Genomic DNA, 10,958 nt, shown 5'->3' on the forward strand with positions numbered 1-10,958 from the left:
AACCACGGCAGCGAAGCTGTCACGCACTCACGCCCATCCGGGTCGGAAAGCCTTGAGAATTTTCTCAAGTGTGCAAATAGTTCGTTAACTTAACTTTCATAACCGGATACCAATTGTTCTTTTTGACCCTGGTGCAAAGTTGTATCAATGCCGACGCGATTTTTGTCCCTAATGTGCCACGTTGACGTCAACTTGGCATTTCTCTTAAAAAAACATGATGGGATAGTCTCTAAGGACATGCGCAATGGCAGAGTTACTATCGACTCTTCACGTAATTTAAAGTCAACGGTAAAATAACACATACAATGGCTTGTGTCATGATTTGTTAGAATTAAATACGACATTACACAATGATTAAAATGTCGACTATTAGCCAACTCTTAACTCTTAGCTGACTCTCAATGAGAAGGGGTAGAAGAAGAAAGTGCCAAGTTGGCACCCTGTCACATAGACGGTGATACTGTTTTTGTTTCCATATGGACATTGTTGTCCGGTTTTAAATCTTGAGTGTCCAAAAAGTACAGAGAGAGAGAGAGAGAGAAAAGGTTAAACGACCAACTGCAACGCGTTCACGCTCATCATGAGACGCGATATACTTTTCTCAACTAGATTCAGTGGCGATATACTTTTCTCAACTAGACTCAGTAGAGGTTTTCTTGTCCGAACGCTCTTGCCATGGACCAGCAACGAGCAAATCTGGCGGGCCTCAAATGGAAAAAAAGAAGTGACATTGCATCAGACGAATCCCACGACTCGCTCCGCTGACGGAACGAATGGTCATCCTGGTCTTAATCGGAAACGGCACAAGATCCGAAAACTCCGACCCTGCAGAGCACCCGTTTGTTGGTTGGTCTGCTCTGGCGACTGTCGGGGCCTCGGGACGGTCACTGCTGCTGGGTGCTCCAACGGTCGGGGTTCTTAGCTACGGCATTCACGCCAGCCGGCTCGTTGTATCGCTGCTGCGGCTAAAACACGATTTGTTTCCTTCGGTTTTTTAGTCGGGCTCGAGTTTTCGTCACTTTACCGAAATTACTTCCAATATGCCATCAAATACCTCAGATCATGAAGCCGTCCGTCTTCGTCCATCCTCAGCGCAAGCCCCCTCCTCTCGATCTCCCGCACGACACGAGTGCAAAGTATGTTCTGTTGCCGATCGGATTGATCTCAGCCAATCGATCAGCCACATTTATCACATGCATGCAACACCGGATGTTGTGTTTAAGTTAAAATTGGAACGGCGAAATTGGAAGGTGGAATTTTAACATATGGAACCGGCGAGTTGTGATATGATGCCCATGTTGATGTCTCGGTAGTTTCGGTAAAAAGGGGGTCTGGAGATAAGCTCATGTGCAGTACTCTAGCTAGCTAGGTTGTGCTACAGCAACCACTTTTAAAACCTCAAAAGCTACTAGTTAGCACAGAAATAGGCATGCATCTACATCGTTCTATACACAATTATACACTCCTACTACATAAACGGTAGCATGCATGTGTGCGTATATAGTAAAGCATGTGTGTACAATGGAGTATGTATATATACCTCGTCAGGGTCATGCAGCAAGTAGGAGGCACTGGTCTCCTTGGTAACCTTATGACGAGGATCCTGATGGATTGTTCAATGCTATGCAGCACCTAATTCATTTCATTTTGGGAAAAAATCAAAAATAAAAGGCTTCAACACTTGGTTAACTCATTCATGTGTTTTTCCCGGTGCTGCTAGCATCAGTACAAAAGAGAAGCTGACACGCCATACCTTGAAGGCATACTCGTCAGTCCGGTCGTCTCCGATGTGTACGGGGAAAACATCGTCGCGCCCCGCCAAGCCTTTTTAAGAAAAATGGAATTCAATTAATCATATATTTAATGCAAAAATGGCAGTTACTTAAAAGTACATCTTTGACACAAGGAACGGAGTAATTGAACACGAAAACTGCAAGTTGATCTGTGCTAATCTACTTAACGAGGGATTCGAGCAAGAACTGGAGGGCTTTTCCCTTGTCCACTTGATGGACGCCCTGATCTGTAGGACCTTTCTGCCTTTGTTATGAACCATAATACAAGTAATATTTTCTTCCTTTTCTATTTCGCTTTTTGGCATTATGCTTTCCAGAAGACATGACCAGTGTGGGGGCCCTGCCCCCCCCCCCCCTTTATATTTTGTGGGCCTTGAAATGCTGGTGTAGATAAATGTGTTATGTACATGACTTGGTCCAGCTTTGCTTCTAGTTTGTAGAGTAGATGTGATTGTTGGATTCTACATGTCTACAAAATGTCTATTGGGATCCGTTGATCGTGTGATTTGCGTAACGTGATGGAAGACGATGCACTGCGGTTTGCATCTCTAGAAGTGCCTGTGCTAAAACACTAGCGTTTTTTTTTGCATTGGGTAGTTCTTGTCGCCGAGAAACTTCTCGTCGAGCAGAAAAAAAAGAGCCCTTTTGCCACGGTGCGTCTGCGACCTTATAAGTAGTTCGCCTAATGAGGTGCCAAAAAATATACACTTAGGGCTGATCCGTATAAAAAAATTGGGGGCCCTCCAAATGTGGGGCCCTGTTCGGCCGCACGGGTGGCACCGCCGCACTCCCGTTGGCCCGGGGCTGGTTTTGTTGCTTGCTGCTACATTTCAAAACTCCAGTTCCAAAGGTGATTGTCCCCCTGACGAGACCCAGGGCTGACAAACAGGGGTAAGGGCCTTCACAGTGTGTGCCAAATAGGGATGCCAAATTGCTAATTTGGCTTTTGGCACCGCATGTGTCCACTGCGGAGCCGGTGCCAAACCAAGAAAATTTGGAACCGAAGCAATTTGCTTCTCCGGTGCTAAATCTCAACGAGCGAATAAAAAATTCCTAAGTTTCTCTTCCCCATCTGCCGTGCCATGCCAGGGAAGCCGCCCGAGAATACAGAAAACGAGTTGATTTGGCAAGGCAGACCCTCTCGGCAGCGACCTGATGCCGAAGGACGGGGTGGCGGCGCGGTTCTCCGGCGCGACCCACAGGCGGGCGTCCGTGAGTGACGACCATGGGTGGCCAATTTGGCATTTGACACATTGTGGAGGCTCTAAGTACTACGTAATGAACGGGTGTCGATTGTATTTGCCAGCAAGTGGAGTGGAATCGATCACGCGTTCCATGTGCTGACGCCTGACGGATTCGTACAACACATATGTACGTATGTGCGTGCATTCGGGAATAGCTTTTTTTTTTTTTAGAAAACTCGCCCGACCTTTATTAGCTTATGCAATTTAGAGGAATACAAATATTTTCGGGAGGAGTAGAGAGCCAAACAAAGCGTCCGGCATCTAGAGAGGTGGCCATCTTCGCAAGATGATGAGCCTCGCCATTAGCTTTGCGCCTCTCAAAACTAAAACTACAAGCTTGAAAATTCTTTTGTAGATCAGAGATATCTGCTATGATCATACCATACGCTCCCTTCTGCGAACCATCATTGATATCGTTCACCAGAGCCTGACAATCCGAGGCCACTTTAATCCGTCGGATGTTGAGGTCGGCTGCTAGGGAAAGTGCTTCTCTGTATGCAATGGCTTCTAATGTGGGCGGATCAACCTGTCCATCAAGAACGACCACCGAAGCGCCCAGAAATTGACCATGCTCATTCCGACAGACCGCACCTGCCGCTCCTTTGCTTGCCGATTTTGCCACGGCACCGTCAGAATTCATCTTCGCCATCCCTACTGGTGGCGGTATCCACCGACAGATTGCTGGCCTTCCAGCCTTCAACGGCGGTGAAGCTACATTCAGTGACCCCAAGTCAGATATATACCGCATGATAAACAGAGAGCCGAGGCTACAGAGAGCCACACATACCCTACAGGCCTACAGAGAGCCGAAGCCCAAGGGGCATTCTGAAGCAAAATCATTCAAAGCCGAGAGAAGAGGAAGCCCCACGACCCGTATGGCCTCTGCCTGCTGCTGCTCCAACCAAACGGACTTGCCCGGCAACGATGCCTACGAAACGGCGAGATGATGGCGCCAATGGAGCACGGGAGAAGAGAAGAGAACACGGCGCTTGCCTGTCTCTCCACAGCAAACAAACATTGAAGCCCTGCATTCATTATCATCAGCAGCAGCAGCAACAGCGATGGACCGGGCTCGATAATAAATCCAGCGCCAGTTTGGTTGCTACAAGGGGCGGCAGACCCAGGCATGCACAACCTGTAGCTGCTGCTCTAGAACAGAACAGAACAGAGCAGCATGTGCCATGTTTCCACAGCCAGTAATAGCCAGGCCAAGCCGGAGTTAACTCCACAGGTTCCGATCAAGCCGATGCATGGCTGCAGCCTGCTGCAGCTGCTACAGTGCTGGGTAACATGGATGGTGAAAAACACCAACGGTGTGCAGTCTTCCACAGATCATCTCACAGGTATGATGATGATAGCAACAGGCCAGGCTGGGAGCTGAGGGGTGTCCCCCTCTTTCAACTTGGTAGTAGAAGAAAGAAAGATAGCAGTAGTACTCCAGATGGCAAATGCTAAGTATCAATCAATCAATGGGTGGATGGATTCCAAATCCTCTCTTTACACTAAGAGTTACCAAACTCATCATCATCAAACAAACCCTGGCTACAGGGCTCTGGAAAACCCACAGAAGAAGAAACAAAAAAATCTGGGATGCACGAGAAAAATCGGTCGGTCGGTTACATGTACAACGGGGGGAATTAAAACACCTCACACTGTTATGGAGCACAGGTCGTCGCAGACCGTCTTCATGTTAGGCCTCTCATTTACAGGAAGAATACACCTAAGAGAGATCGCGAGCAGCTCGTCCATCGCCCTCGGAGATTCCTCCAAGCCCGCGATGTCCCGATCGAAGCAGTCAGTTCCCCGTCCTTCCCTGTTGCACATTTGGACCCAGTCTGTCAGATCAACCGCGCCAGATTGCCCTGAGATGATGTCCCCAGCGCTCTTCCGCGTCAACATCTCCAGAACGATCACACCGAACGCATACACGTCGGCCTTAAACGACGGTGTAGGCTTAGTTGTGCTGGCCAGTTCTGGGGCTCGGTACCCTAGAGCTCCTAGATTCAGTATTTGCTCAGCGATACCACTTGGAGTTGTGAACCGATGCAGACCGTAATCAACCAGCTTTGGAGACAGGTCAGGACCAGTCAAGAATATATTTGTGGGCTTTAGGTTGCCATGAGGCAGGCCCTTCTCATGGTGCAAGAACTGAAGGCAACGAGCCAGATCGACTGCAATTTTGAGCCTTTGACAAACTGACAGGCGGGAGTATCTTCTAGGAGTTGACTCTGCATAGGCAAGGAACCCATATTATCAGTAACTGCAAAGTAAATGTAAAGTTTGCAGAAATGAATGATTTGGGAATTACATGCTGCGTACAATAAATATGAACAAACATCAGTATGAACAATATCAGAGATGATGCAAGTGTTTAGATTTTTCAATAGTAACCAAGCAATGCAAATGTACATCAACCTAGCAAGGAATAATTCCAAAGATAGCTGGCTCAGAAGGAAATGAGCATGAGATAGTTACCATAAAGATATAGTGCCAAGCTGTCGCCCTCAACATAGTCAGAAATAATTAGTCTTTCTTGCTCTTTAGGTCCCCAATAGAATGCTCTCCACGAAATAATATTTGGATGCCTGATTGTGCCAATCCTTTTTATCTCCTTAGTGAACTCCTTTTTATGCTTTACAAGACCAACACGAAGCCATTTCACTGTCAAGACATGCCCACTTTGTAGTGCCGCTTTGTATGTTGTGCCATGACTGCTCCTTCCAAGAACCTCTGCTGGAGCACGGGAGAGGTCTTCAGCCGTGAAAACTAAAGTGTTGTCTAGGAATATCAATTCTCCAACCAACCGGTCAGGTGAGTACACCTCAAAAGTGACAGGTTCCTCATGGAATCTAGAATCAACAAAATGTGGTGATGTTGGCAACCCAGACCGTGGAGAAGACTCCCGAACAGAGACTGCGGCAGAGGCCTCAGTCACACCAGAACTTGTGGACTCAATAACTTCCTTTGGATCAGCATACCCATATTCAACAGCAGCTTCAGACAATAGCTCTTTCTGGGCAGACATTGATCGAGCCGCAGATGTTAAGAGATGGTCATTCGAGAAGCTCGTCTTAGTTGGAATAACATTATCTTTCGGAGTCTTGAACATATTTGGACGGCTTAATCTCCCCAGTTTTAGATCTCTCATAGTAATCTGGCGTCTAAATCCATTTCTTCCGCAAAGCTCTTGGGACCTAACCACATAGACTGCAAGTGCTATAAAGACCAAAAGCACGACACCTCCAATGCAGCCAATTATTAGGGCAACTCTAACACCACCCTTATGTCCATGAGCCGCTCGACTCTGTGCAACTTTAGGATCATCAATATTTCCAGGAGGCGGACCATCTGGGAAATGTAGCAAGTCATTTCCAGGTCTAAAGCAAGATAAGGGGAACTTTTCAAGACTTTTGGGAACAGTTCCCCGTAGATCATTGTAAGATACATTGAACATCTTCAAACCAGTCTGAGGCATATCAGGAATTCTGCCACTGAAGTGATTGTGTGACAGATCGAGATACTCCAATCCTTGAAGCTTGTTTATCTCGTCTGGTATCTCCCCAGACAACTCATTCATCGCAAGAGTAAGGAACTCAAGTCTTTGCAAGTTAGAAATTTCTGGTGGCAACTGACCAGATAAAGAGTTACTGGACAGATCGACAATCTTGAGAGCAGGCTGAGAAGATAGCATAATTGATTCTGTTGAATGGGAATTCTGAAATGGAATAGTCCCGGAGAAGTTGTTTCCAGAAAGGTTTAACACTGTCAAAGTAGGTGACAGAATGAAAATAGGCAAAACAGGTCCCCCAAGTGCATTCAGACTGAGATCAAGGAAGGATAACTTTTGATAGGTTCCCAACACAGAAGGGACAGATCCTGACAATGAATTATTCCGTAACTTCAGGGAAACTAAGTTATGAAACTGAGAGGCGTCATTCGGATAGCTCCCCTCCAATTTGTTTGAACTCAAATCAATACCCTCCACTACACCATCCCAAGCACGCAAAATAGCTAGTTCCCCAGAGATCAGGTTCCCACTCAGATCAACTGAGATACATTTGCCAACAGTGGCTGGTAAGGAACCCGATAGCACATTTGAAGAGAGATTCAACATTTTCAAAGTTGTAGAGTTCACAAGTGGCACTGGTCCTGCAAAATTACAAGGCACACAAGTTATTTACAGCTGTAGACATGTCAATGACCACTTGACAAGGGTATCTGTGAATAGCTGTGACAAGATAGAAACAGCAAGGTGGCATATTATTCAAACTACTGCATAGTCACATGTCAGGAAAGCTAGGTATCGCGCTGAACTAGTCCACTGCATTGCGGCTACCTAGCTGGCATTGATCCAGCAATAAGTCTAACATAAAAGAAACAAAGCGTCAACACGACAGTTGTCCTAATAAGAATGAAAGAGTTATTGACTTTAACGGTTATCAATCAGGATATTTTTTTTGGCTAATACTACTCCACACAGTTATATAATGAATATTGCTAGCACGAGAAACACACAATTAAGACAAAAGTAGTGCTGCTAAAATCAGCTATAAGCGAATCTTGCATGCAAGTGAAAGGTTGCCGGTGTTCTGCATGAAAGGCAGACATCATAGTTTCTGCGTCACGACAAGCGCCATTTTTCTAACGGAAAACGACAAGTGACATCCATGCGCAGGCAATTGATTGGTACGCTCATCAAATCCAAACAAGCAAACGAACATTTCCAGATTCAAGATTCAGTGAAGACTTTGGGATCCCACCACGAGGAATTTGCCATCATTAGAAATATTTGTGCCGCGAATGCCACCAATGCTCAACACCTAATCCGGTACTTGTGTTTTAAGCACTGCACCAGGAGCTCACTGGCAATCCAGATTGTGAAGGCATACAAACAAATCAAGTACTAGATAGCCAGTATTTCAACTCTGGTTAGGATCCATGCTAGTAAATCATGAAAATTCAACAATGCATGTTCATTGTCTAGGAAGCGGGAGATACCTGAGAAGCCATTCCGGCTAAGATCAACCTCGACGAGCCGCATTGAATTATGCAATAGTGTCTCAGGCATCATCCCAAAAAGCCCATTACCAGCCACCTTGAAAACTGCCAGTGAGAACCATGAATCGATCCTTGGCAACATCCCACCAATCCCAGTGTTGCTCAAATCAAGAGTCTCCAAGTTCTTGAAAGCCCCCACCGTCTCGTTCCGGAAGAAACCGCCACTCAGCCTGTTGTGGCTGAGGTTCATATACTTCACCGTGTTCCCGATGCTGGACAAGCTCTCCAGCTCCAAATCAACGGACCCGGTGAACTGGTTGTCGCTCAGATCGATGTGCTCGGCGTTGCGGAGTTCAGCGAGCAGATCGCCGGCATTGCCCCAGAAGGAGTTGCTGCGGAGGTCGATGCGGCGCAGGTTCTGGAGCTGCCGGATCCCATCGGTGGGGAAGCCCGAGGTGAAGTTGTTGTAGGAAAGGTTGAGGTGCACGAGGCCGGAAAGGTCGGCGAGGCGGCCGGGGATGGGGCCGTAGAAGCGGTTACCGGAGAGGTCGAGGTGGCGGAGAGACGACAGGGAGCCGATGCCGGGGGGCAAGCGGCCGGAGAACGCGTTTCCCGCAAGGGAGAGGTTCTGGAGCGAGCGCATGTTGGCGAGCGTGACCAGCTTGAGCTCCCCTGCGAGGCCGAGCCCATCGAGCGCGACGCCGACCACCGCGCCGCCGTCGCACACCACGCCGCGCCAAGCCGCGGGGCACCCATCACCGCCTCTGCCGGAATCAGTCGTCTCCGGCGGCGACCAGGATCCCAGCACCTGGTCCTTCCCCAGGTCCGAGATGCCCTTTTTGAACTCGAGCAGCGCAGACACGTCGTCGCCCGCGGCGGCGCCGCCAAACACTGCTAGAAGCACGAAAACGAGGAGCGCGGCCATGGATGCGGGCTGGGAAGGCAAGCTCGACCTAGGGTTAGGGTTCGGAGGAGCAGCAGGAGTCGGCAGCGGCGGCCATTGCCTGTGTGTGTGCGAGAGGGGAAGGGGGGCGGAGATGTGCTTTGAGAAAGGCCAAATTTTTGGAAACGGCAAGGATGGATGGTAATAATAGCAGCAAGAGGGGAGAGAGAGAGAGGTGTCCAGTAGTACAGACTGGAAAGGGCTGTGCAGGCAGCAGTGTAGAGGTGCTGCTTGTTTGTTTACCTAGCTGTGGCTTGGTGTTTACTTCTCTGTCACAAGCCCAAACAAGTATTCTTATGGATATGGATCATGGGTCTAGCAGGATACTTAGCACTTTATGAGCTAGCAAGCTCTAGGTTCCCTTGTGCTTGTTTAAGCAAAAAAAATTTTGATATTTTTAGTATTACTTGCTTTCTATACTATGTCTTTCAAAAATTTAGTATTCGTGAATGAATACGAAATGGTTTGAGAGAAAGAAAGAAATACTTAAAAGCACATTTTGCAGTAGCTTGTAGTAATTGGTATGTGGGGGCTAATTTGTGTTTTTTATGAGAGGAAATGTGGGTATAAGCAAACAAGGCTAGCTCATCACATGGTGTCAAACAAATATGGCAGGAATGTGGAAAGCGCTTGCCAACAAATTTTGTTATAAATGAGTGGCGCCGAATCACATGTCACACTCATTACAAGCCAAATCTCGGTTTAACAAAGGAAAATAGTACCAGCAGAAGAAATCCAATTCTAAAACTTACTCACTGCTGCAGTACCTATCTAAGAAACAAGAAAAAAAAGAAACTGAACCGTATACTAATTTTGACAGAACTATTCCTTGTTCATAGATTAATTAGCATGGCACCTATTCAAAAACAGCAAGCCACGCTGTGAACAAATCAAGAAAAGTAATAGTAATACTCGTCCAAATACAGATGGCAAAAGAGAGGGAGGGAGAGAAATAAAGAATGTACCAAATGATGTGTGCAGACACTGGGTACTGGTAGGAAAGTAATGTTGGGTTTGTCTTGAATATCAGTCACATGAAAACACACGCGATCGGAAATTTATTTAACCAGAGACACCTGTCGTGACTCTTTTTTTATTTCTTCTCAATATCTCAAATCCCACGTTACAAAAGCTGACTCTGGTGCATCTATATATACACCCAAAATCACCTAATCCTATTAGAACTAGGACTTAATGTGCAAAACTAATTAGACTCATACCAGTGCTGCTACTCGAACTCAGCACGGATCAGTATTAAACGGACTCATACAACAAGATTATTCTAACAAGTAGGAGCCCCACATGCCCCTAGGCTGTCTCAGACTTTGACCCATTTCCTCCAGCTCACTTGAGCTGCCCTGGCCCTGCTTCCTTTGCCCTCTCCTTTCCCATGCTTTCTTGAGACCACTCAACAACACAACAGGCTAGTAGGTTAAAAAGAACTCCAAGTGGCACTGGGAGAAAATCAACAGAAGCTTACTTTTGTTTTTAACATGGAAAAGCAAGATGGGATGATGACATGAGATGCTGCTAATTAACAGTGGTATTGGAGTGCACTACTATTTATTTCAGTACCTCGCAGTTTTAGAAAGACACTGGCCTTGGATTCAGGAGCCTGTCCACATGTTCAATTATATTTTTCTGTGTACCAGGTAGATCAGGGGAGATTTTTTTTTATCTCTCATGCAAATCTGAAGGCTTAACATTGACAATTTACAGAACATGGTTCTAATGCTTTCCTGCCCCTGGATATGCGAAAAATGTAAGCAAAATGCAGTGATTTCTGAAGATGGCCAACTGCTTTTTTTTCTTGGGTCCTGGATGTCTTTAAGAACGGCCAAAAATATGTGAAGAATTAGATAGCACGCGAGAGATTTAATCCAAAATGCTTGCTGTTAGGAGGAAATAGGCTCTGAAAATGACTTGAGTGTGGATCACTAATCAATCTGGGAGAGTGATGGGCTTTGGGGTTTGGAATTT

The 10,958-nt window shown here is 46.6% G+C and overlaps 1 protein-coding gene across 1 annotated transcript; it reads right to left on the bottom strand.

Annotated features, from left to right (window-relative positions):
* Window positions 1–4,479: 4,479 nt before the first annotated feature.
* On the bottom strand, window positions 4,480–9,120 carry LOC100839181 (probable inactive receptor kinase At5g10020). The gene is made up of 3 exons (XM_003562601.4): window positions 8,036–9,120; window positions 5,513–7,186; window positions 4,480–5,265 (listed from the first exon to the last, which is right to left on the bottom strand). Exons 1-3 carry the CDS (start codon window positions 8,958–8,960, stop codon window positions 4,685–4,687), a joined length of 3,180 nt encoding a protein of 1,059 aa, XP_003562649.1. The 5' UTR covers window positions 8,961–9,120; the 3' UTR covers window positions 4,480–4,684.
* Window positions 9,121–10,958: the final 1,838 nt, after the last annotated feature.

Source organism: Brachypodium distachyon, chromosome 1 (genome assembly GCF_000005505.3).
Source record: "Brachypodium distachyon strain Bd21 chromosome 1, Brachypodium_distachyon_v3.0, whole genome shotgun sequence".
Lineage (NCBI taxonomy): Eukaryota > Viridiplantae > Streptophyta > Magnoliopsida > Poales > Poaceae > Brachypodium > Brachypodium distachyon.